The following is a 26,132-nucleotide window of genomic DNA, read 5'->3' on the forward strand; positions in this document are numbered from 1 at the left end:
TAGGAACAGCTTGAACAACTTTTATTTTCTGTTGTCGTTGTTTTAAAGTGCTTAAAACGTAAATAACAAGCTCTTTATAAACATTAGTCGCAACTATTAAAACATGAAACACACGGAACCCACTTCCCGCGTACGTGGAGTACGGGGAGATCCACAGCTCCCAAACCCCGACCTTTATCTCTCCCTTTTCGGGATGATTTTCCACCCCACGTTTATAATGCAAAACCCACGGCGGGTTCTTCACAGACTGAGTCTACGCGATGCTTTCATATCCACATCCCTTCAGGTTTTGTTCCAGTTTAAGGAGATATTAATACCTCGGTAGTTCTTCTGGTCCAGAACTCAGGGCCGGAAGGGCCAGTCGAGGCAAAAGAAATCAATTTGGCCAGTTCTTTAAAAGCAAGAAACCCAGTTTGGGGCTGGCAACAAAAGCAGAGAGCGGCCATGAGCAACAGCTCCCTGTGGAAGACTTTGTGAAACGGTTCGAGCGAGGAAAAAGGACAGACCAGGAGGCAAAAAGAAACAAAAGAACCAGTAAAAAGCTGCCCCTGGCCCATTAAAACCCTTCGGTCCGCTCGGTTCAAAGAGCAACAGATCTCAGGGTGTTCCCCACACGCTGAGCACAAGTGTCGCTCGCCTCCCTGGTTTTGCAAAGAAATCACTAAACGTGGAATTTGGGACATAAGCAACTTGAGAATATTTCCCCCCAATTGTTTTTCTCAGCCCACTCATGTACGAGAAAACATCAACGTCCTCAAAACCAGTTCCCTTAAAGGTTTGAACAAGAACGACTTAGTGAGGCTCTGGCGTCAGTGCTGCTGTGGGAATAGCCAAGCTCGCTCGCTTTGCAGAGAATACAAACTGTGTGGCGAGGGAAAAACCCCACATTCGCAGGACAGCGGGGTGGAAAAACAGAGAACAAAGACAAAAAGCATCCTGAAGACGCCTTTTCCCAAGCACAAGTCATTCGGAGACACCTCCGGACTTTTAAACGCTCGAGGACAGACACAAAGCATCAGGGCAGCGTTGGCTGGCGTCACCGCTTGATTTTTTGGTGTGTTTTATGTGTGATGCCTCAGCTTTTGGGGATGTTCTGCTGCCCTGAAGTCATGGTGGGAGCGTTCTTAGGCGCCGGTTTGGGGCCCGGGGCAGGTCACGTATTGCTGAAGAGGCCGTACAGCCCGTCGGAGCTCTGAGATTTGAATAGATAAAGTGCAAAACATTCAAGCTTTGGAGAATAAGAATAAAAATAAAAGGCAGAGCTGACTAAGGCAGAAGGGGGATGAGGGAGGCAGCAGAACGCGGTGGGAGAGGAGGAGGCGGCAGTGAGCTCCTCAAAACATCGGCACTTGTGTGTGGGGAGCACCTACGCCGCAGATTAGGGAGAAACCCCAGGAAACAGGGATTTTTGTAGGGCGCAGAAAGCCAGCGTGGGCTGCCCTTCGTCCCACCCGCCCCACGTCGCTTCTCCTGCCGCCGGGCTGATTTGTTTTAGCTGTTCACAGCTCCTCCCGAGGAGAGACGCACCCAGAAAGGGAACTTGGCGCTCAGACCATGGGACCTTTTGATTCTGCAGGCAGAGAAACATTTCTGGGACTTTATAAAGAATCAGCTTCCCTCAAACCCTCATCTCTGACACCAGAAATGGGGAGAGAGAGAAGAACATGAAGATGGAGGTTGAGAGCTGCAAAACCTCAAATTACGTCCTAGCTGAGGGGGAATTAACAGCTCATGGCCGGAATCTTCCCAGGTGACAAATCCTCCTCCTACGATGGTCAAACAGGCCAAAAGTTGCCCAGGACAGCAACACCAAATCTCATTTTCTCCCGATAGTTCTTACCGCTGCTTCTCCAACCTCAGACTTTGAGCATGACCCAATCCCGTGCTTATCCTGCTGCATTTAGCCTCGGAATATTCAGTTTGTTCTTCCCTTGGCATCATCTCTTCATCTCTTGATCTCCCGCTCCTGCCAAACACCAACAGCAACCTGCACCCAGGGGCATGAAGATTCTGCTCTCTGCATTCAAAAATAAACTCTCTTAATTCAGATTAGCAAACGAAAGAGAAAACTGCCCAAGAAGGGTTGCGCTGAACTGAGAACTGGACTTTAATGCCTTCTTTTTGGTAGGAAACTGCTATTGTTCTATTGCAAAAGGCACCATTTTTCAAAGTCACGGCATATATTGAAGCGAGTAAAGAACAGGAAGGTTCTATAAGAATCCGGTAACTCTGGGAGATGTAGAGGAGAGAGAAGATGACCTTACACATCAAGACAGCTCAGGTCCCATGCCAACCAACCCTCTGCCTGCAGGGCCGCCTTCTCCAGCCAAAATCCTGGCAGAACGAGAGGGAACAGAATCCTTCCTACACCCTCGCGCAGGATCTCCAGACCAAGAGCGGGAGCATCGCTCGCCAGCCTCGGGCTAACGGCATCTACGGTCATTAAACTGCACAAATCAGAGGCCATCAGTGGGTCACTCGACAGCCAGCAGAGCTGGTCCACAGCACCTGCGGGTGGGTCTGATCCACCAGAGAACCGACGCCGGCGTGTAGATGCGATACAAGCGGTGTTGGGTACTAACGGTGGCTTGAAGAGGACTGCGGGGATTATTGAATCGCTAATTCTGACAGAGAGCATTTGAAGGATGCCCGGCCTGGCAGGATGTCACACAGAGGCGGCCGGGTGGGCAGATGTCCTTCTCCTTCGGTCCCGACGGTGTTTTCCTGTTGCGTTGAGAAGGACGACGCAGAGTCAGTGAGGGGCAGCCAGTGGAAAGCGATTCCTGCGGATGCAGGGAAAGGGGAGTGTAATACTGAGTAGAAAATTCTGCTGTGGTTTATACACACAGGTGTGGTTTATCCACACGGAACATCTCATGTAGTACTGAGGCTGCACAAACCATCACCGGCCCTTTTTCCACAGTTTTGAGCTGGGTAACCGAGGCAGCAATCGTGACTCTGCATGCGGGCAGCGAAGGAACCAACACCGCTCACCATCGGGCAGCGATGTCACCTCGAGTCCCTGACGTCCTCCAGCTCCATGGCTTTGGGGAGCATCTCTCAGACAGTCACAGCACAATTTGGAGCTTGACCCTTTGTTTGGGGGGACAATTTATGGGGCAGGGAGGGAAACGGGGGCCAACAGTAGCCCCTTCCCTACCTGCTCAGCGGACGGTAACACACTGGTAGTTTAAGCATCCCTGATGTCGTCAACCAATTTACCACCAATCCACGGTGCACCAGTTCAGAGAAAGAGATGTGGAAGACTGTGGGCAGAAGAGCAGCAGCAGCAGGATGAAGACATGGACCAAGTGGTTGGTTTCCAGCTCTCCAGCATCCATGGATCGCTTAAAAGCACTGGCAGGAGAGCCTGAGAAGATGCCACTTGGTCATGATTACAAGAACCTGAAGATGCATCTGCTCTGCTCCTCCCCGTAGGGTGTGTGACAGCCCAACACCCTAAAGATCCCTGGAGCCAGAGCTGGGATGAGCTGGGAAGGAGCAGATAAACCTTTCCTGCGAAACTCTGCGGGCAGAAGCCACCGGAGCCCTCTCGGAAGAGCATTGGGGAGTGCAGGGGCGTTTGCAGCGCAGTGACTGGACAAGTGCTCTTGGCAAGTGACGCCGGTTGCCGGGAAGAGGTTACTTGGTGTTACTTTCCCCCAGCGGGATCTGGAGGAGCGTGGGGGACTGTTCCATGATGCGCACCAGCAGCTGGTCGATGTAGTTCTCCAGTTCCTGGATGTGCTCCTCCTTCTTGCTCAGCTCCTTCTCCCTCTGCAGCAGGAGCTGGATGAGTTCATCGTGGGTCAAGTGATAATACTTGGCTGACTGGTCCGGTACGGTGGGATCCTGTGGTAGAAACCAAGAGGTGAATGAAAACCACTGCTCCCTTTAGCGTTTGCAAGGTGCAGCGACAACCAAATCAATTATCGTTTTCTATGTCTGGCTTCTTTCCAAATCAGACCTGATGAGCCCGAAACGACGTGTGGTTATTATGCCCTGTCTTTACAAAGCAGCTTTGCCAAGTGCCGCGCAGCCGCCCAAAAACACTGGAGACAGAATTACAGAACGCGAGGCTGAAGGAGACCAAAAGGATCATTTGGTCCAACCTTTCTTGGCCAAAGCCCAGCCTAGACAAGCCGGCCAAGCCCTGTCTAGCTGAATCTTAAACGTGTCCAATGTTGGGGAATCCACCACTTCCCTGGGGAGATGATTCCAATGGTTGATTGTTCTCATTGTGAAAAATCTCCCTCTTGTGTCCTGAGTTTCCCTCTCGCATCCAAACTGGGGGTTCATGTACATTTTATAAGGGATGCCAGTATTGAGAAAGTATCTCAGTTTTGAGGAACTACATGCAGGTGTTATATTCTTAGACTGGATTATAGACCAGCACATAAAATGTGAATTTTTCTATAATAAATTCTGTGGAGACTTTACGCTCCTGTGTTTTAAGGGACTCCAGCCCTGGAAGGCTTCAAGACCGGGGGAAGTTTTCCTTCCCAGTCCACCAGAGACAAAATGCAGTGGACTTTCTGCATGATGAGAGTCCTCCCATTGCTACCCAGTAAATCCAGGCTGCTACAATTCCCTGCCCATTGTCCAGCCAAAAGAGAGACCAAGCATGAACACACACACGCAGGATCCTCCAGTAGCTGATGAACCCCTGGTCTCAGTAGTCTTGACTCAGTGCCCACCTTAATCCCGATTTTTCTCTGCCTTTTCCACCTCTAGAATCATTTAAAACCTTATAATGTTGCAAAATTAACTAAAAATAGATGTGTCTCAGTCATCTTTTGTATAAAACGTTGAGATGAAAGCGCTGAGCTTCACTGGTGTGTTTAGATGACCCTCATTGTTAGCACAGCCTGGCTCACTCCTCTTCCATCAAAAATCCTCGCCCATGCAGAGGTGGCTGCAAAATGAGCTGTTGTGGGGTTGGCTTTTTGTTTCACCCTTATTCCAGCTCCCCCATCTGCTTACGGTACAAATACTTTGTTATTGCTTAGAGAAAGATGTGCTAACACGTTTAATTGAGGAGGATGTCTAGGAAATAGACGCCATCCTTTAAATGCCAGAACCTCTGGTCAATTTTCTTAATGATCCTGCAAATCCCCAGGCCCTAAAGTTCTTGTTTGGCTTCTAATAAAGGAGATGAAACATCTGCTGGGTTGTAACAACTGCCCAGACATCCAGTGCAGCCCCCTCTGCACAGGGACCACAGAGCGCTTCCACCAGCTGAGCCCATCACTTCGCAGGGTTTCCCCAAAAACTGTGCCAAACCTCTCCCCCTGCAACAGCCAATTAGCCTGGCATAATGAGGCCTGGAATTAGCAACGGGGCTTCCCCTTCCCCAGTGCTCCAGCAGGATGGGGTGACACAGGAGCAGAGAATTAAGAGCTGGAAAATCCCTGAAGAGCTCCCAGGGGATGAGAGTTTGGGGAAATCCGCCCAGGTGAACCCCAGGAGCGGCATTTTACACGTCGAGTGAGGGAGGGGAACAGACAAGGGGAAGGAGAAGTCACCCCCGTGAGATCGTGCCCTCAGACCTATTGCACAGGTATTTCACTGGCCTCAACGTGCCGGCATTTAAAACACAGCCAGGCAAGCGGCGTTTGGGGAAGGTTCCAGGAACCACCTTCCTCTGCCTCTGTCAACAGAAAAAACCCTTCAGGCCGTCAACCAGGCAGTTGTCCCGTCCTCTGCTTTTTATGTCTTGTGGATAACCCGTTTTCCGCACCTCTGCCACCAGCTGTAAATCTGGGGTCACAACAACCCCGTGAAATGCTACAGGTTTGGGGAAGAGCATCTGGAAAGCTGCCTGGAGAAAAAGGACCAGGGGGTGATGGTTGACAGTGGCTGAACGTGAGCCAGTGTGTGCCCAGGTGGCCAAAAAGGCCAAAAGCATCCTGGCTGGTACCAGCACTGGGGAGGCCAAACTGGAATCCTGTGTTTGGTTTTGGGCCCCTCAGGCCACGAAAGGCCTTGAGGTGCTGGAGCAAGCGGAGAGGAGGGAACGGAGCTGGTGAGGGGCTGGAGCACAAGTGTGATGGGAGCGGCTGAGGGACCTGGGGGTTCAGCTGGAGAACAGGAGCTGAGGGGAGACCTTCTGATCTCTGAACTGCCTGAAAGGAGCTTGGAGCCAGGGGGGGTCGGGCTCTGCTCCCCAGGAACAAGCGCCAGGAGCAGAGGAAACGGCCTCAAGTTGCCCAGGGGAGGTTGAGGTTGGATGTGGGGAACAATTTCTTCCCCAAAGGGCTGTGGGGCATTGGAACAGGCTGCCCAGGGCAGTGCTGGAGTCACCATCCCTGGAGGGTTGAACAGATGGACAGGAGGTTCTCAGGGACATGGGGCAGTGCCAGGGGTGGGTTATAGTTAGACTTGATCATCTTGAGGGTCTTTTCCAACCAAAACGAATCTGTGATCACAAGCAGGTGGGAACACAGCTCTCACCTGAGTTTTAGGTTCTTACCTTTAATTTCTTGGAGTCTGTTTTCTCCGGGTGAGAGGAGGGCGCCACGGGCTGGACGCTGCTCGTGGTGACCGTCTTCAGCTTCTCCAGGCCATTGCTCAGCGCGCTGGTCAGGCTGGACCTGTGCTGCTGCTTCTTCTCGCTGGAGACCTCTTGCACTGTGGCACTGATGGGTTTCACCGGGTGAGGACTGAGGAGAACAAGGAGGTAGGAAAATTAACACCGTCCTGAGCTGGGGAGTGATACCGCTACCTCTCCCTATGTTTTTTACGGGGATGGGACCCACTTATTCCATTTATCCAGCTCCACACAGCTAAATCCTCAGTGTTGCTCAGAGCTTGCCTGCTCCGAGGAGAACCAGCCCAGAGATCTCCAGCACTGTTTCCACCCAGAGGTGAGATAAGGAGCCCCAGGACATGTGTTTGGCCGAGATACGGAGCAGCTCCCCGTGCCCACACCTACGCTGCTTGTGACTGACAGCGCTGTGGGTCCAAACTCCCGGCTGCCAGATGTTGGCACAGCTGGGGGAACTTTAACCCAGGTCCAGTGTAATCAAGGGCTTCTGTATCCACTGCCCAGAGGGGCTTTGGGTGCCCAGGAGCCCCCGGATTAGTGTCTGGGGTCGCCACTGATGCTTTGGGGATGCTCCTGCTCCTCAGCACACGAGTTGAGCTCCACCTGCTTGGGAAACACCACAGAATTTGTCCCCTTTCCCAAAAGGGAGGGCAAGGAGACTGCGCCTGAGCGCACCTTCCCTGTCAGTTAACGGGGAATTACTTTTCTTTTTGTTTTGCCTCAAAAGATTGTTTCTGGGTTTATATAAATTACATTTGCTTTTCAGCGTGATGGAAAGAGAAGTGACCCGATGCTGCCTTCCTGCAGCAAGCAGGCAAACCCGTGCACCGTCGTTGGGATGAAAAGATCGGAAAATCTACCCAGGAGCTCTGCAAAGCCTCTGCGCTCATCCGATGCAGCGGCCACCCTGCAAAACGCGATAACCCCAACTGCTGCGTGTCCAAACGACGCTGAGGGGGAAGAGAAGGGACAACACAAGTCCAGAGAGGTTCTCCTGCCCCTCTGCTCTGCCCTGGGGAAACCACACCTGGAATATTGTGTCCAGTTGTGGCCCCTCAGTTCCAGAAGGACAGGGAACTGCTGGAGAGAGTCCAGCGCAGCCACCAAGATGCTGAAGGGAGTGGAGCATCTCCCGTGTGAGGAAAGGCTGAGGGAGCTGGGGTCTGGAGCTGGGGAAGAGGAGACTGAGGGGGGACTCATTCATGAGATCAATATGGAAAGGGGCAGTGTCAGGAGGATGGAGCCAGGCTCTTCTTGGTGACAACCAATGGTAGGACAAGGGGCAATGGGTTCAAACTGGAACACAGGAGGTTCCACTTAAATATGAGAAGAAACTTCTTCCCAGTGAGGGTGTCAGAGCCTGGCCCAGGCTGCCCAGGGAGGTTGTGGAGTCTCCTTCTCTGCAGACATTCAAACCCGCCTGGACACCTTCCTGTGGAACCTCAGCTGGGTGTTCCTGCTCCATGGGGGGATTGCACTGGATGAGCTTTCCAGGGCCCTTCAACCCCTGACATTCTGGGATCCTGTGAAGTCCTCAGGGCTGGTGTCCTCGTGCCATGTTGGTGGTGACGGGATCAGGATGGACCAAGCAATCTCCCACTGTGCTGACAGGGCACATCCTGTTCAACCACGATGGTGCTTCCTCTCCTACAAACGGGTGACAGGACAATGGAAGCCACCACCAGCTCCAGACAGCTTCAAAGGATGGAGAAGAACCCCAAAAACCCGAGCGGGAGCCCACCGGGCACTGGAGAATTCGCTGTTCTGCACATCAGCCTCGAGCACCCTCCAGCCTGGAGCAAACCCTTCACCAGCAGAGCTGCCAGCACCACCGTATCACCTCACCAGCTGCCCAGCAGTTTAAGATGTAAGATGGGGTAAGGGTGAACCAGACCAGAGAAATTGCTCATTCCCAGGTCTAAAAACCAGAAGAAATGACTTTCCTTGCTTGAAGTGCTGCTGCCCTCCTTCCTAGCCCCAAATTCCTGGCAGGATTTGGGGAAGACAGCTCTGCTACCACTGTAGGAGTTCCACAGGTCTTCAAAAGCACGGTGTCTGGGGAGCTGCCAGGACTGCTTGTCACGGCCCCAAATGTCACTGTCACCTCACACATCCCCACAGCCAGCGCAGAGACTGAGCTCATCATGAATGCTCAAACCACTTTAAACCACCAAAGGGGACCTTTTTTAGGACCAGACTTATCAAGGCCTCTCTACAGAATGAAAACCTTGATACAAGGTGGCTCAGGGAGACCTCATCACCACAGGCCAATATTTAAAGGGTGGCTGCAGAGGTAGAGAAGCCCTTTTTACAAGACGGGCAATGGGGACAAGTTACTCCTGGGAAGATTCCGATGGGACACAAGAGGGAAATTCTTCACTGGGAGAACAACTGGAATAATCTCCCTGGGAAAGTGGATTCCCCAACATTGGACATGTTTAAGATTCAGCTGAACAAGGCTTGGCCAGCTTCTCTAGACTGGGCTTTACCAAGAAAGGTTGGACCAGATGATCCCTGTGGTCACTTAAACCTGGGATTCTGCAATCCCATGAAAACCAGCAACAGCCTTGGGATACCAGTGGGATAGACTGGATCCATTTTGAAAGCAGGGAGATGTTTCCTGCTGCAAATCTGGTCGCCTGCGGCTTTCAGCCCCGCTGCTGGTGGGAACACATTGATTTCTGCGGAGCTGGGAAAGATATTGGAAAATATATATATATATTATATTATTTTCCACTGAGAGGATAGTGTGCGCAGGTTCCAAAAGCAGGATGGTTGGCACCAGGTCCTTCCAGGGGAGAAGTTGCTTCACACCTCATAGTCGCGTCTGAAGTCCTGATGGATCTGCCAAAAGTTCAACCTGTTTCCATCCACTGGGTGATGAGTACAGAATGCGCTGCTCACACTGCTTAATCCAGCACCGCATAAGCCTAAAATGAAGCTTAACACGTTCAAGATGAAACACCTGAGGGTGCCAGCGGCACAGCGCTGGTCCCTCTCTGACGCTCCGGGGTCATTGCTGAGCTTTTATGAAGCCATTGAGATGCATCTCGCAGAGAACGAGACAACAAACCCAAGGAGATCAGTCTCTAAGCTGCTGGAGCACCCAGCACCTGGGGGCCAGACCTCTACATGGGGAAAGGGAACGGCTGAGCTGGGGACACAGCAAACTGCCCTCCCAGCTCCAAGGGTCCCCAGGTAAAACATCCAGATCACAAAAACCAGCATGTGATTTAACCTGAAACCTCCTTGTCAGGAGAGGAGGAGATTCCGCTGCGCTCCTGACGTCTGGAAGGCGCAAAGCAGCGTGTGCCGGTACCCTGTGATGTCCCCAAGCCTGTCACCTACAACGCCGTGATGTGGCACCTGTCGCACATCTGAGCTCCCAGTATGGAGCTGCTGGGCTCCTCCAGTGACCCCAGTCCCCACAGCTTGTTCTTTTAGGTCCCACCTGTGCTGGGGGATGTGACCAGAGACACCTGAAGGCACCATCCTGTCCTTCCCCAAAAAAAGAGGAGCCTCTGTTTGCTCCACCGTTGCGACTGATGCTCTGAGCACCCACCTCACCCCAGCGGCAATGGTTTTGGGGTGAGAGTGGGGAAGCATCTGCAAACACCATCCCAGCCAGTGTTCTTCCAGACTCCAAATTCCCCGGTTGCATCTTCAAACCTGGCACAGGAGAAGCTGTTCCAGGGGACACAACCTCCCGCTCAGCGTCACCAGGAGGTGCCTCACCCAGACCGGTGCTGCTGACACTCAGATATACAGATCTGCCCTTCACCTGCCATCTTGAACCAGAGGACCCGCAGAGAGTCACTGTGGCCACCTGGGTGGAGGACACGGGACCTCACACCAAATTTCCATCCCTTCTGAGGAGGGGACATAACCCCAGCACACGGGACTACGAATAAACCACGCCAGACTCTCGATAAACCACACCAGACTCTCGATAAACCACACTAGGTACCAGCTGCTCTGTTACCTGATGGAAGAGAAAGACATTTTTGTCCCAGCAAAGCCTTAATGCTCTTATGTCTTAATGTTCTAAATTTGAACTCTTTCCTTTTTCCTTCCACCTTTTTTTTCTACCAGATCTTTCGTCCACGTTCCACTGCCCAGCCTAATAGATGATTCCAGGAAAGGCAAACATCACCACAGGGACCCAAAAAAGGGCCTTTCCACCTTTCTTCTCTCCCCCCACAAGTCACATCTCTCCGATCTCAGGAAGCCGTGCAGATCCTCAGAGCCTTCCAGAGACCTCAGCAACTCTTCAAAGCTTCTTGAGTCACAGCAGCGTCCAAAACATCCGCATTTTACAGGCAGAGAAACCAGAGTGGAGATGGTCGAGGGCTTCTCAGATGTGTTTTGTGACAGAAGCCAGCGCTGAGGTGACAACCAGCTCTCAGCTCCAAGGCCACCTTTGTCCCACAAGCCAGTCCAATCCTTGGATGGACGCACAGTCAAGCCCAAAGATGAGCGTGTGTACAAGCAACAAGGAGGGCCTTGGGATATTCCTCTCGTTGCTTAATTTTACCCTTTAGAATCGCAGGATACTTCTCTTTCCAAAAACGTAACCAAAAAAAATCAGCAAAAGGAGGTTTCTCTATACCTGCTCTCTGCAGGTTTTAACAAGGTTTTCTGCTGGAGGATGAATAATCCAGATTGGAATCATTTGAGTATGTGGCCTCAATAACGACAAATAAAATCAGCTCACAGAGCCATGTCTTTGCTCCTGAGGCGTTTTGCACATCAAACCCAGGCTGGAGCCAAGGAGGGATCCCCGTGCAGCGGGGCTGCAGCTCAGTTCTGCCATCCCCGTCCTCCTGCCTCTCCCCAGGGACATCACCAATACACATTATTCTTGGGCCAGATGGGATTTTATCATTTCAGCGCCTCCACGGAGCTCCATGTGCTCCAGGTTGATCAAATAAGCCACTGCGAGAAGCCCCAGGTCCCCATGTAAACCGTAAGAGCTTGATCTGGATCACAGAGCCTGTGACAATCTGTTGTCCAGATAGGTCAGGGGAAGGTGTACCAGGAAAACAAGATGATCTGAAGGACATGGAGCCCTAAACTCAGCACCTTTCTGTGCTTTGCAGCATTTCTACAAGCCCAAGACTGACCTGGGAGGAGGAACAGCCCCTTCTTTTCTCTGAGGTACCACCATGGTCCCCTCATCCCGTTCCCCGTCATCCCCAAGGACAAATCCCGTGTCCTTCAGCACTAACTCCCTCGGCAGGAGGGAGGGGAGAACGGCATTTTGCCACCACCGTGGTGAAACTACTTCTTTTATTTATTTTGGCTACGGAGAGAAGGTTTTTAGTACCTGATGTTGGTTTAAAAAGGAAAAGAAACCGAAGCTGAATTAATGAAAAGGGGCAGCAGCTGCGCACATGCCATGAGGGACTCATGAGAGCATTAGCGGCTGGAAACTCTCCTGGCAGGCATGGAAAAGGCACCGAATCCGCAAGCACAGGGAAGGCGATGGAGCCAAAATTAGCACCGAGCAAAATGCGGATGCACTTTTGCTGTGGCTGAATTTTCAGCCGGGACAGGTCTTGGAGGCGTTAAACCTAATTTAAGGAAAACACAGGACACCAGTGGCCATTCCCCATCGCGATCCCAGAGAGCAGAGGCTTTAACTTGTTCCGTTTGGACTTTTTGGGAGCCTGGAAAGGAGAGAGGACCTGCAGCAACCCATTGAGCGGCTTCCTCGGAGTCAGCGCCATCATCGGCTGCTGACACCGAGCTGGGGTTCGCTTAGATAAGAGCAGAAGGGAGACAGGGTTCACCTCGACCAAATCCACACCCTTGGCCTTCCCCGGAAAATGCTCACCTGGTCGTCTGCTGGAAAAGGGACTTCTCAGCTGGCTGTGTCTCCCTGGGCAAAACCACGAGCGCTGAAGCTTGTGTGTCACCGGACTGCGGCAAAGGACAGGGCCGGGCGGCGGGGCGGCTGGTGGCGGCGGGGACCGCGCTGCTGGCCGGGCACGCCACAGGGGAGGGGAAATCAAACTGCGGAGGGTTAGTGGCAGCCACAAGGAAAGGGGTGGAGAAGGCCAAGGGCTGGCTGGCATGCAGGGAAGGAGACTGCTCCTCGGGAGGGTTAGTGGGCTGGAAGCCTCGCCCAAGGGCCTTCTCGCGGAGGTGGGTGAAGCTGAAGCCTCCCTGACCGAGCTTTTCGGGCAGGACGGCTTGGACAGGGAGGGGAGTTGGTGGCTTCTCCACAAAGGGGTTGCTGGGGGGGTTTGGGCTGAGCGCCGCAGCGAAGGGGTTTTTCAGGGATGAAGCGTCCTGCTCGCGCTTCTCCTCTGCCCTCTCTGGCTTCCAGAAATCGGCTTTCTTGAAATCTATCCTGCTGGATCCTGAGCATCTGCCCTGCTGCGCCTCCCGGGGAAGAGCGGCCGCCGGCCCAGGGGAGCCGGGCTCAGGCTGGACCCCCGCTCGCCCCTCACCGTCACCCCGCACCACCTGGCGGGGACTGTCCCCATGCGCTAACCTTTGGGCCGCGGGGGGACCGGCCACCTCCTGCTCTTCCAGAGCCGTCCAGAAGGTTTCCAGTTGGGTCGGGTTTAGCTTGGAAGGCGGGTTTAGTCCTGATGTACTGAGCTCCTCGGGGAACAGCTCCTCTTTGGTGGCCACTTCCCACTCAGCACCATCCGCGCTCGCCGTCAGAGATAGACCCGGCTGGCTCCAGCTCTGCTTAGCCCCCGTCTGGCCTAATCCATCCAGGGAGAACTTGGATGGGCAAGTCTCAAACTGCTCAGCCACATCTGTCTCATTCATCTCGGACTGGTTTTCCCCCAGAGAGGTGTCCCCTCCTGCCAGCTCACCACCTCTCGCCTCCAAGTTATCCGCCGAGTCCACAGCGACAGATTTGGCATCCTCGGGCACCGGGAACTCGCTCCCGGTTTCAGATGCATCCGCCCCCAGCGCGAGCGGGCTGGGAGACGCTGGAACCGAGGGCTCACTGCTCAGATGGCTCCTCGGCAGCTCCGTGTCTGCCTTCGGGCCCTCCGCGTCGTCCCGTCGCTCTTGGCTGCCTCGCCGCCGCAGGTCACCAGCATCCTCCTCCTCCTCACCGTCCCCTCCGCCGCCCGCGGCTGCGAACCACCTCGGGGGTTTTGGGGGCGGCACGGCCGAGCCAACCACCACCTCCTCCCTCTCTCGTGTCCCCGACCATGGAGAGAGGACAACGTGCTGCTCCCGAGCGTCGGAGATGAGTTTGACGCGGTTTTCGCCGGCCTCCAGCCGCATGCTCGCCTGGAGCCGGTAGACCGAAGTCCGTATGTCGAATGTTTCCTCCTCATTCCCAGTGCCCTGGGGGTCCATCCCCAGCTCGGGGGCCGCGGGGAATCGCCGCGGTGCCACATCCGCGAGCACTCGTGGGGGCACGGCTGCCACGTTGCTGCCTGGAAGGGTTTCAGAGAGGGGTTCGGGGACAAAGGGGCTTCTGGGCAACACACAAGCGGCGGCGCGAGATGCGCTCTTGGCTTCGAAGGCACCGTCACTGAGGAAGGCTGGCCGGGGGCCGAACGCGCCATCCTGCTCAGCCCCGCTTTCAGCACCCTCCGACAGTTCGGGAGCGGTTTCGGTGGCTATTGTCATCCACCCGTTTGTCCCTGTGCTAGAAGGTTCCTCCTCATTACTGTCCCCTTCCTCCCTAGCGCTATTTTCAGCAGTCAGTGGTGTCGACGCTTCTTTTTCCCCAGGATTTCCCGATGCAAACGCGACTGTCCAAACCGTAGGCGTGCTGCTCTTCCTCCTCCTTCCCCCCGACCCCGCGGACACGGGGCTCAGCACGTCCTCTATCACAGTCGCCTCCTGGGTTGTGCTCACCAAGTTTGCCCCCACGTCTAAACCGGAGAAATTTGTCCAAGACCTCAGAGTCGCGGGCATTTCGCCGATTTGCGAATCGGCCTTTTCGAAAACCTTTGTCTGCTTCTCGTGAGCCGGCTCGGCCGATCTTTCCGTCGGGCTGGTTGCATCGGCGTCATCAATAAAAGCCATGCCCTCCGCCGCCACCGAAGCAAAGAAACTCTCCTTTTTCAGTTCCGGTTTGAGCCTGCTGGTCGCAAAGGCATCGAAGGTATCGTCCCACTCCGAGAGGGGAGGAGGGACGGCAGGTTTCTCATCCGGAGGAGGGTGGTCTCCTTGCGATGGGGGGGTAGTTTCTGGCACGGGGACACCAACGCTTTTGGCCGGAGACTCCCTCTCCGAGTCTTTATGTCTTAGGGAGGCAGAGGGACTGCAATCCTCAGAGGAATAAAAGTTCCCAGCGACCTCAGTTGAAGCATGCGGCCCAGACGAGAAACTAGAGAAAAAGTGAGTAGGTGAAGGAGAATTTAGTACCTGGTCAGCGAGGAGGTCCTCAAAGAAAGGATTGCTCTGCAGGGAGTTGAGGAATGGGTTGGTGGGGGACAAGCAGCCGGGCGGAGCGTCTCCAGGAGCGGGAGGGATGTTAGCGCCGGGCATGCGAGCGAGATGGGCTACAGCGGCGGGAGGAAAGCGGGGAGGAAAATGAGAAGGAGCATCTGAGCTGGTTTCTACCTGAGGAGACACTTCCAGGCTGTGGAGGGAAGACAAAACAGTCCTCCTGGTTAATGCCGTGACAGTGCTGCAAGCGTAACACCACACACACCACAAACGCGCCAGGTTCCAAGCAATGCAACGGTCAAATACAAACTCGTCTCTCTTGTTAGGCAGAGCAATGATTATGGAGTCAAGGCGTGGAAAGGGCATGCACGACAAAAAGGAAAGGGGCAGCCCTTCTAGAACATCCTTCACATCTCCCCTTGCTGCCTCAGCAACCCGGGAGGGTTTTCCCACCTCCTGCAGCCCAAGGGCTCGGCTCATTTTCTTCAGGACAGGCTGGGCTCTTGGGCCAGGATTACTTGAGCTGGTACGAGCACACAGGAGCGAGTCTTTCCCAGTTTACCCCAGTGCTTCGTTACTTGTTTGGCAACACATTGACACGACAAGGGCCATGGTGCTCCCTCTTGTGTGGGTCCCAAAGAGACAGAGCTGAGCAGGGGGAGCACGTGGCCAGGATGGGGTTCCGGCTCCCGACCCTGTCCAGTGTCCCCACATTCCCTTTGTCACATCACTTCTGGCCTAAGGTCCCCAAGATGGTTCAAGACCAGGCTGGACAGGGCTCTGAGCAACCTGAGCTGGTGAAGATGTCCCTGCTCATGGCTGGGGGGGCTGGGAAGGTCCCTTCACCCCAAACTATGCTATGATGCCTGAACATGTGGGTCCCCAAGAAGGAGGACGGTATTAGTCTCCAATCCAGCTCAATCTCCTCCCACACCTCACCCCGAGTCAGGCAGCTCGTTCTTTGCTGCCTTTCAAGAGGGACCACACTGACCTTTCTCCGGGATTTCATTGATCTCCCGTTGGGAATTCCTCCAGCATCACCACCCCGAGGAAGCCCCACCAGGCCGGGGTTGGCTGTCCTGGAGGTTTTCACATCACGAAGGGTGCGATGTGGACACCCCAACCAGCGCTTTAACCTCCACGCTTCCTCCTCCTGAGCCCCTGTGGCTTCCCCAAACCTCAAAGAGATCCCTGTCTTGGTTTAGGAAAAATACAGACATGGAGCAACCAGCAAAGTTTAATGAGGAATTAATAAAGTGATTGCTTTGCCGAAAAGCAGGGGGAGTATCCAGCCCTGGGGCTGGCGTTTCCCCGCCTGCCCTGGGAGGGATCCCAGGTGGCACCGGAAAATCACGGTCAACACGCCATCAAACGGCAAAGTTTCTTGGACAACTACTTTCGTGGGTTACTATGGATGTCACGAAAAAGCCTCAGACGCATTTTAAAGCGCTAAAATGCCATCTTGAGGCAAAAGTTAACCATGTGCGACGGCGCAGTCGGCATCGGTTGCTGTTAAAGGCGGCGCGGTTATGTCCCCTTGGACCATAAAGGATGTATGGATGGGTGGGAGCCTGTGCACGCCGCAGCAGTGGGGCAGGACCCACTTCTCCCCACTCCTGGCAGCTTCAGAGCCCCCCCACACACCATCTTCTGAGCAGCTACCTTGGAAAAGTGCTTATTTACACCACCAATGCCACCAAAGTCCCCCAATCCTGGTTTTTGGGTAGGTCACACACCCAACAAGCGGCCAAGTGCGCTGGGCTCCGCTCACCCATCAGACACCGCGCCAGACACCACTCGGTAATTCAGGTACCAAAAAACAAGCCCCAAACCCTTCATTTCCACTCAAACCTGCAGCTCACTCGGTGCTCCTGATGTCACCAAGCAGCAGTGGTGGCCATGGCACAGGTGTCCATCCTTGTCCCCTCCCTGCTCGGATCATTGGCGCATAAGACAGCGGCAAACCCACCGCAGGCACCTCTGCAGAACATAACTGAGCAGCCCAGCTCTCGTTGGGTGTTTTAAGCTCTTGGTGAGCACGGAAAAGCTGCAGGAGAAGCTGATGGAACTTCAAGCATAAATGACCCCAGAGGGACCGGTGACCGCTCTCTACTTGGGACCCAACCTCTCCGGGCACCGCTCTTTGTTGTTGGCCATCCCAACGGTCTCAAGGTGATGGCTCATTAACAGAATCTCTCAATTCTTCTGGTTTTCTGAGAGAAGGTGCAAATGAACGACTGGAACTGCTCCTCAGCTGAACACACACACTGGGGCACAGGCTCCTGTTTGCAACCACTTTTTTGCCCTAAACCCCCTCAAATCTAAGCTCTTGAGGAGGGGAGCACAGCTGCCGTGACCCAAGGGGAGTTCACAGAGTTCACAAACGGGTCTTATCTAACACAGAGAACTCTCCAGCTGGAAGAGGAAGGCAGCATGGTCCAACCTAAACCACCACGATGCAAACAGCCCACACCGATGTCCCACCTCTGCTCACTCCATCCCGCTGACACTCGCTTTAATGTTTTGCTCCAGATTGATTCCTCATTCGTGATTCTGCTTAAACCCAGGACTTCATGCTGAGTAAGAGCAACTGAGATCTGATCCAGCCAGCTCTGCTGGGCTCCAATACTAAATGGCTACAGGGCATTAATCAGCTTCAGGCTCTTAATGAGTGATGGCTGCTAACGACCTTGCCAGCTGCCAGAAGGCTGAGGGGTTGAAGTTCCTCCCCCAGGGGATGGTGATGCCAAAGGAGCTGCTGGCTTAGGCAGAGCCCTGGGTTGCACTGATACCACCTGAACAGGGGGAGGAACAGCTCTGGGATCTCTTCAAACCCACTGAGATAGAATCGTTTTGGTTGGAAAAGACTCTCAGGATCAGAGCACAACCATAACCCACCCCTGTCCCTGCCCCATGTCCTGAGAACCCCATGTCCGTCTGTCCAGCCCTCCAGGGATGGTGACTCCAGCACTGCCCTGGGCAGCCTGTTCCAATGCCCCACAGCCCTTTGGGGAAGAAATTGTTCCCAGATCCAACCTCAACCTCCCCTGGCGCAACTTGAGGCCGTTTCCTCTTGTCCAGCTCCATTCCCTTCTCCGTCTTCCTTCCCCAAGTCATGACGGGGCTCGCAGGGTGCTGGACCCCCCGAAAAAGAGCAGCTCTTGGCCACACCAGCAAACTGATCCCAGTCTTGAGCTGCTGCCCACGTGGTCCGGGCCACCAGGAATCGGGAAGGTGATTTCAGCAAGACCCTGGTTGCTCCACACCCATAGTGACCTACACATCAGTGCAAAATGAAGGTTGTGTTTTGCCTGGGAAACAAGGTGGGTAAACGTGAATCTTTTCTTGGAGGGAAGGAAACCAGAAGCAATGGAGCTCCTGGAACACAAATATCTCATCCCAGATCATCTTCCCCCAACATCTGCAGCCCAAGCCAAGCTAAAGATACAAAGAATTTAAACCCATCTTGTTCTGTAAGATTTCAGTTCTCCTCCTCCAAAACCCTTTTACTGAAGTTTCCTTTTCACTGCACATCCCCACTCCAGCCAAATTTGGGGCTGGTAAGGAGATGGAATAACCCACCCCACAAAAAGCCCCATTTCCCCTCTCTGACGAAGGATTCAGCGAAACGAGGAGCCGAGGACGCTGTATTTATTCCTCTAGAGGGAAACCTCCGCTCGCAGCAGCCTATGCGAGATCTGCTGCATCCAAACGCTGACTCACCCTCCTCCTCCTCCTCCTCCTCCTCCTGGAGCCCAGCACAGCTCCACCAGCCAAAATAAATAGCGGGTACCTTTCTGCCCTCGTTTATTTGTTTGGCAGCGCTTCACAGACGAGTTTGAGCCTCTTGGCGCAAAATAAAAGGATAATAAAATACCGGTGCAGAAAGGGGGTGGGAGGAGATGGGTGCAGACATTTTTCTGCAGGGTGGGAATGCAAGAGGGAAGGGGTTGGAGAATATCTTTTCAATAGCAATTTTGGATTCAAAGTAAGGGGTTTAGCTGGCTGTGCAATAATCGTTTTGCTTTCCCCTTGGTCCTCACCTGCCCGTCATCCCAATTATAACAAAGTGCTGCTTTATAGAGATTTGCTCCAAAACCACAGGAACAAAAAGAAAATACTAAAGATGAGGTCTGGTGGGTGCAAAGTGGTGACCCCAACACCCGTTTTTAGGGGGCTGAGCTTTACCTGGACGGCTCCAAAGCAGATTTGTCTCACCAGGGCTGAGCTGGTGCCAGTTTACGATCTGATTGACCATCCAGCTCCATCCCTGATCGCTTGGACTCGGTGGCTGATCCAACGCAGACGTGAAGTTCTGCAGCTCGTGTGGATGTCAGAGCAGAGACCCGTGATGGACCCATCGCCGCTATCCGGACGCCCTGGTCCTCACGGCGCGATGCTCCTCTCATCAAATCCCGCGCTCTGCTCTGAACGCCCCCGTTAACGGTGTTTGGAGGGGATTGTCACCTGCATTGGTGTCCACAGACCACCACAAGCCCCCCTGCTCCCCCCGCCTGTCCAGGGACCGCGTTCCCATCCTTCCGAACCTTCTGAATCCCGGCATTTAGAAAATAACACTCCGTAGTGAGGAATGTGGGTCCATGTTCAGCCTCGCTGCTGGATCTAAGGGTACGGATGATGGCAAGAGGGGCGACCACCAAGGCGAGAAGTGATTTTACATCTTCCCCCCATGAACAACAGGGGGAAGGGGCTTTAACCTCCAAATGTCACTAATACAATTATTTTTACAAGACAAAGCGCATTTTCTCTTTTTCCCTACCGCCAAACATGAGGTGCAGCCACATTTTATCATCCCAGCTCCCGCTGCAGGAAACCACGGACCTGTGGAGCTCTGATAACATTGTAGGAAACCCTCAAAATAGTTAAACCAATTGTTTTAGCCCCAGGCCTTGCCTGATATAAACCCGCTGAGCTTCTTCCTTACATACAACCCTTGACCACGCAACCTTCAAAACAACAACCCCCCAAACAGTCTTTTATTCAGGTCTCCAAAAACCAAACAAATCTTCCTCCTTCTCCCATTCAAGCCGGTATCAAAGCCTGGTAACCACGACAGATTAGCAAAGCCGGGGCTAAAAGGCCATTGGGACCTGCTTTCCTGTCAAAAATCAGCGAATAAATATGTGTAAATAAGGGCTGAAAGCAGAAATCTCCAGCGTAACAGAGCGAACGGGTTTGTGTCTCACAGGGCAGCACCGGTTTGGGTACATTTGCTGATAGCTCAGCAAAAAAACCCGTAACAGAATAAACCCCCTTTTTCTAACACTGAAGTTAAAACCAGCCAAAAGTCAGAGGCTTCCTTATTTTAGAAAGGGTGCGGTTGCACAACGAGGAGTGGTTAACGAGAAGTGGTTAACACCAGCTGTGCCAGCCTTGTCTTAGCTGCAGGCTGATTTAAACCTGGACTCTAAAGCAGCTTCCTAATTACAGGCCTCTTAACTAATTATCCGTTGAGGTTTTGGCCTTCTGAAGGTGTCTGCTTCTGATGCTCCCCAGGTGGGACTTGACCTACCCATGGTGGGCAAGAAAAGGTGAGAAGATGCTGATAAGAACCGCAAAGGTGAAGTTTCCAGCATCGGGAGAGCGGGAGGGAAAAATCCCTTCCTGCAGGTGAAAAACTGCGCAATTGAGGTTGGTTCTCTCTACAAAGCCAAGGTGAATGCATTGTCAGTGCTAGAAGTTATATGGATAATTGAAAAGCACCTCCAGGTGCAGATGGACGTGGCAGAACACCCCAGATGAGCGCTGCTGACTTCTCAGTCTCGCGCTCCAGGGACCACACGCCTTTGATTATCACAACGCGGATGGAATCGGCCCCTGCGTTCAGCCAAGACCTGAGAAACCCTTCAACAGCTTCGATTTGGATCGGCGGCACGGCCCACAAGGTCGTTCAGTGTAAGGAAGGAGAATGAAAATACATAAAAGTTCGGTATGGTTAGAACTGCCCAGCCAGGCAGCTCGAGCGCTTCACCACCTTCTTCTAATATCCACCTTAAACCTCCCTCGCTACAGTTTAAACTCATTACTTCCCATTTTCAAATTGCAAACTGCACTTAAAGCCCATTCAGATGCTTATAAACACCCCAAAATGTGGCCCTGGGAATTTGTTCCCTCCAGCGCTTGCTGCTTCAAAGCCAATTCTGATTTTTGGGGGAGAAAAGCCCAGCCAAGGGGAGCTGCTCTTGCACAACTCACCCAGATTTCCCCATACACAACAGCTTCCTGTGATGGGATCCTCGACACACCACGGCAAACCGAGTCTAAGCAAAGCTGAGCTTTAGCTCAGCCTGAAATTCAACGGTGAGCACCGATTTAACAAATAAGGCTTTCTGCATCTCCATCCATCACACGAACATCGCGGTCATGGAACTTCGCTGCCTGAATCCAGCGGGATTTTTGATGGGTTTATTTTGCACAGTGTATCTTTCCTATTCTAGGACTTAAATCAAACAGCAGGTTTATTATTGCAAGATGAAAAAAGAATTAAAAGAATGATGAATATTCTGTCCTTCCTCCATCCCGGCCTTCAGAGACTGGAATCCTTTAGTCTCATCCAGAAACAAACCCGGTATGGGGATGTGACACCAAACAGCGACCGGGGTTTCAAGTCCCCTGGGAATTAAAGACCTGGAAGAAGGAACCGCCAGTTTAACCCGTGTGGGAACCTGGTGAGGCTGAATAAACCATGAGCGCCTCCTCATTACACTGAATTAAAATCCTTCTGCTTAATAAATTAGGTTTAAGTCAGCCCAGGTTACAAAAGCCCCATCACAAATCAGCCCTCTAGATTCAACCAGCTCTAGACTGCTTGTTATTTTTCCTGGCTGCTTTAACCCCGTTTTCTCCCTCTCTACCACCACACGGGGCTCTCGGTGATCTCCAGGCTTGCAGCTCGGTTCTGGACACGGGGGACGTGCCGTCGCGGTAAAGCCGGCACAGAAATGGGGCAAACGCCACGTTTTGTGTCCTAAAGATACAGCGCTGAGGGTTTGGAGGGATGAATCGTCACACGAAGCGAGAACAGTTAGAGATTCGTCATGGGGGAGGAGAAACGGCTGGGGGGGACGGGGAAAGGAGAGAGCAGCGCCGGGATTAGTTACTTCAGAAACATTAATAATATCTTGAGTTACCCAAGGACCGCAGCCCCAGGCCACACCAGCCACGCAGGAGTGGGGGACGTTAATGAAAAGAAAATGTGATTACATGTCCCCATGTCCCGCATCCCACGCTGCCTGCCAGGGAAGCTTTTTTAGCTAATTAAAGGATAACGAGCCTTTACTTGGAGGCCACAGTGTGACCTCTGCGGAGGGAAACGTCTCCCTCGTCATGAAGGGGATCCCTCCCTTCTCCAACTGGGAAACACAGCCTGGGAGGACAAACCGAGCTGGTTTGTGGCACAAGCCAGCGGAGGATCGAGATAAATATCTCAAAGGCAGAGGTTTTTTCCATTTTAAGACCAAGGAAGCGTTTCCCCGCTATCGCAATGGGGACGCGTCCTCCGCTGACGCTGGGGAGCGTTTAACAGCGCGGCCGCTGAAAACGGGAGGCTGGGGCAGCGATTTAATGGCCGGGACATCACCACCCGCCTGTCACTGACCTGGGTTTCTGAGGAGACTCTTTGGGCTCCTTGGAACCGAACCAGCCGCCGGTTTTGTTCCTCTCGTCTCCGCCAGATGAGCCTTGTGAGGGTCCCACCTTCTCGGCCTGCGTTTTGCTCCCTGCATCGCTCTTGCTGCCCCCATGGTGGAAAAGGCCGCCCTTGGCTCTCTTCTCCTCTTTCCTCGTTTCCTCGGGTGGTTTGTCCTTCGTTGTCTCCGTGGAGAAGACCACGGGCGTCGCGGCTTGAGTCGGTTTGTTCTCTAAGCGGCTGTTTTCCTCCATCCTGGCTCTGCCCAGGTGGTTGCTGAGCGTGACGGCTTTCGTGGAGACCCTGAGCTCCTCTTGCAAGGCCAAGCTGGGAGGAGACGGGATGAACCTGGGCTCGTCTCTCTGCTGCGCCCTCTCAAAGCCGCTGATCCCCCAAGGCACCTCGTGGGGGTCGGGATGGAGGGGGGTGAAGCCGTGACCCTCCTCCTGCCGCCTGGGGACAGCCTGTGGGACAGACACGGGGCTCTTTGGCGCGGGCTCGTCGCTGTAAACGTGGCTCCCGTTGATGCAGAGGGAAGAGCGGGACACGGGGTCGTTCTTTGGTTTCAGGTTTTGGATTGTTTTTGGCTCCAGGACCGGGCTGACCTGGGACACATCGTCACTGAACGCTCTCTTGTGGGTCAGCTTCGGAGACGGCAAATAGTCCTTCACTGCGGGGAAACAAAGCACAAAAGAGAGGTGAGGCCATTTGAGTAACAAGCATAACAAGCATTGTTATCACCTTGCAAACATGAAGATCTGTGAAATCATACTGGCCTTCTCCCTCCCAGGCTTTACTAGTTGATATTTAAATTATTAAAATGCAAAACATGGGTCATAGTTATGTGGCTCTATGAGCTGGTCCATATTGTCCCAAAGCACGTTGCCTCCCGCTGGAGGATCCGCAGAGAAATCTCTGTAAGACAAACCAGCCCCTTGTCTGAGAGGATCTGCGATCGATAATAAATCCAAGAAACTACCCAGAAGCTACTTAGAAGGCTTATGCTTCCGTGTGATTTAAGAATTTGCATGGAATAAAAGATGAGGAGCCCCTGCGCTCCGCGTCGCCAGGCCAGGCTGCAGCACTGCCCGGCCTTGCGGCTCTGCTACCGCCCAGCAGGTTTTTGGGGTTACATGGGGACCCTGGTGAGCAGGACAGCCCAGGCTGCAGGTGACACACAGCTGCTGTCCCCTCGAGCCAAAAACACCGTCTCCTTCACCACGACGCCAGGATGACGGGGCCAAACCGGAGCCTCTCGGGAATGTCACCCGCCTCATGCAAGCGGCTTCACCCACGTGGTGAGAAGCATCACGTACCCAGGGACTCCCACCCCGTACGGGAATTTGCCATCACCAGCCAATTAAACCATTTAATTATATATTCTGTTTGCAAGAATTAATTCACTACAAGGGCCTTTTTTGTTTGCAAATCGCCGCTCTCGCAGCGCCAAGAGCTCAGATCGGTTTAATCACCGGGAACCGGTCGCGGTTCCAGCTTTGCCTCCAAGCTGGAGGCGTCTCGTTAGACACCGAGCAGCCGCGCAGCGACGCGCTCCGCTCCATCCAACCCTCTCCCATAGGGGTTCTGCGCTCTGAGTCAGCGTTAGTGACCCACTTTTAGGGTTTTAGGGGTCCCAAAGCACCCCCGTAGCCCGCAAGCTCGTGGTGAGCTGCAGGCAGCACGTGCAGCGTCAGCCTAAGTCACGTTGTTCATACACAGGCTCAACAGGAAAAGGAAAATTTGAGGTGTTTCCTCTCATTCTGGCAAGCACGGTACTGCCAGCGCGGAGGTCTCAGAGGGTTTGTGCGGGACAACGCTTCTTAGGTAAGCAATTAATTAACAGATTTGCAGGAAAGCCTCAACAGCCCCTTATAAAGAAGGAGAAATAAAAAAAACAAGGGGGGAGTGGGGATTAAAAGCGTTATCCTCTTACCAGAGCGCTCCGTGGACAGGCTGCTGTGTCTGCTGGGGGATTTGGTCACCTCGGGGAGGTTTGCGGCCAGGCCCAGGCTGGCGGAAGAGACGGTGCTGTCGGATCCCAGGGAGGTGTTGGATTGCGTCAGGGACGACTTGCGCAGCTTGTTCTTCAAGAAGAAGCCCTTGACTTTGGATTTCTTGCCCCCGATGTCGTAGTCGTCCTCCCCGTCGAGGGCGCCCATGCTGCTGGGGATGATGGCCGAGGCCGACTCCAAGTCGTATTTCTTCTTGCCCTTCACCTTGTCCTTCAGCTTGCCGAAGGGCGAGCGCGGCTTGTCCTTCATGGACAGGTCGAACATGCTGGCCGTGAGGTTGTTACGCGTGAACTGGATGCTCACCAGGATCTCCCCGCGCTCCTTCTCCTTCTTCCCAGCCTTGGAGTGTAGCTTGTACCACCTGGAGCCAAAGAGGGAAGAGAAGAAAAGGTCCCTCTGTCATTTCCAAGACCTCAGCGAGGACACTGATGAGTGGGAAGTCACACAAGTGCCCCCGAAGCCACCTAAGACCCAAGTCGGAGATCCACAAACACCAAACACGGAGGTGTCGCAGGGACCAGACCTCTCCCTAACCACAACAGCTCCATCTCCATCCCTGTCCTAAAACACTTCACTAAATAACCCCACAAACCCATCTCGCTCGCCCTGGCGTCAGATCCTGCCGCGCGGTTCAGGGGGAGGTTACTCACAACCAAATTTTGGTATGGCCGGTCGGTCTGTTTAAAAAGATGGTGCTTTGTGCTCGCATTTGAAATATTCAAGAGCCAGTGACTCAGAACAAATCCTTTCAAGTCAGAGACGGGACCGTAATGGCAAAGGCACTCAACAACATTCATTAAAATAACTTAATGCCATATCCTCGGTGCCTCACCCTAAATCAAGATGCTGAAGTCTGCCTAGAAGTGACCTTGCATTGGGCATTTCGAGGATGCCGCACCCCCAGAGCCCTTTACGGGGCACGGCTTTGGGATGTGTGATGACTTGATGTGATGGTGGAGGATGCAGCAAAACCCAATGTCCATCCCCTTCCCCTCCTCCAGATCCCTCAGTTCTCCTGAAACGTCTGTGAATTTTGAATTTCGAGGCAGCTCAAGCTGAAGAGGGTAAACTATTTCATTGTAATGTTCCCTGTGCTGCTGGTGGGAGCTCCCAGGTGAGATATTGGCCGTATCCACCAGCACAAAAGCTTCAGCCGACCCCACAGCAAGTTACTGGGGGATGAAACCCATAACACAGACTTTGCTCCGTAGCTTCGCACACAGAATACGGGAAAAGCATCCAAAACAGTCATGGCACAAGGGAAAAAACCTCCCAAGCTGTATTTAGGGCCAAATCCTTCTGCAGGGAGCAGCGTGTGCAGGGCACAGAGTGAGCCCTGGGATGCGATGGGAAAGGGGACCAGCCTCAAGTTGCACCAGGGGAGGTTGAGGTTGGATGTGGGGAACAATTTCTTCCCCAAAGGGCTGTGGGGCATTGGAACAGGCTGCCCAGGGCAGTGCTGGAGTCACCATCCCTGGAGGGCTGGACAGATGGACATGAGGTTCTCGGGACATGGGGCAGTGCCAGGCATGGGTTATGGTTGGACTCT

General features: G+C 53.5%; 1 protein-coding gene across 4 annotated transcripts in view; it reads right to left on the reverse strand.

Moving 5' to 3' along the window:
• Window positions 1-26,132, reverse strand: part of RAB11FIP5 (RAB11 family interacting protein 5) — a 42,239-nt gene continuing 16,107 nt past the window's right edge. The window contains exons 2-6 of one of the 4 annotated variants that reach the window (XM_065836287.2): window positions 24,505-24,944; window positions 22,542-23,241; window positions 12,384-14,861; window positions 6,473-6,662; window positions 1-3,852 (exon numbers count right to left, since the gene is read on the reverse strand). In XM_065836287.2, coding sequence (XP_065692359.2) covers window positions 3,643-3,852; window positions 6,473-6,662; window positions 12,384-14,861; window positions 22,542-23,241; window positions 24,505-24,944 — 4,018 coding nt within the window. In that variant the 3' untranslated portion in view covers window positions 1-3,642. Of the gene's footprint in view, window positions 3,853-6,472; window positions 6,663-12,383; window positions 15,117-22,541; window positions 23,242-24,504; window positions 24,945-26,132 lie in introns of all 4 variants that reach the window. The other 3 variants (XM_071808435.1, XM_071808434.1, XM_065836289.2) reach the window with 3 other exon arrangements.

This window comes from Patagioenas fasciata, chromosome 4 (genome assembly GCF_037038585.1).
Source record: "Patagioenas fasciata isolate bPatFas1 chromosome 4, bPatFas1.hap1, whole genome shotgun sequence".
Taxonomy (NCBI): domain Eukaryota; kingdom Metazoa; phylum Chordata; class Aves; order Columbiformes; family Columbidae; genus Patagioenas; species Patagioenas fasciata.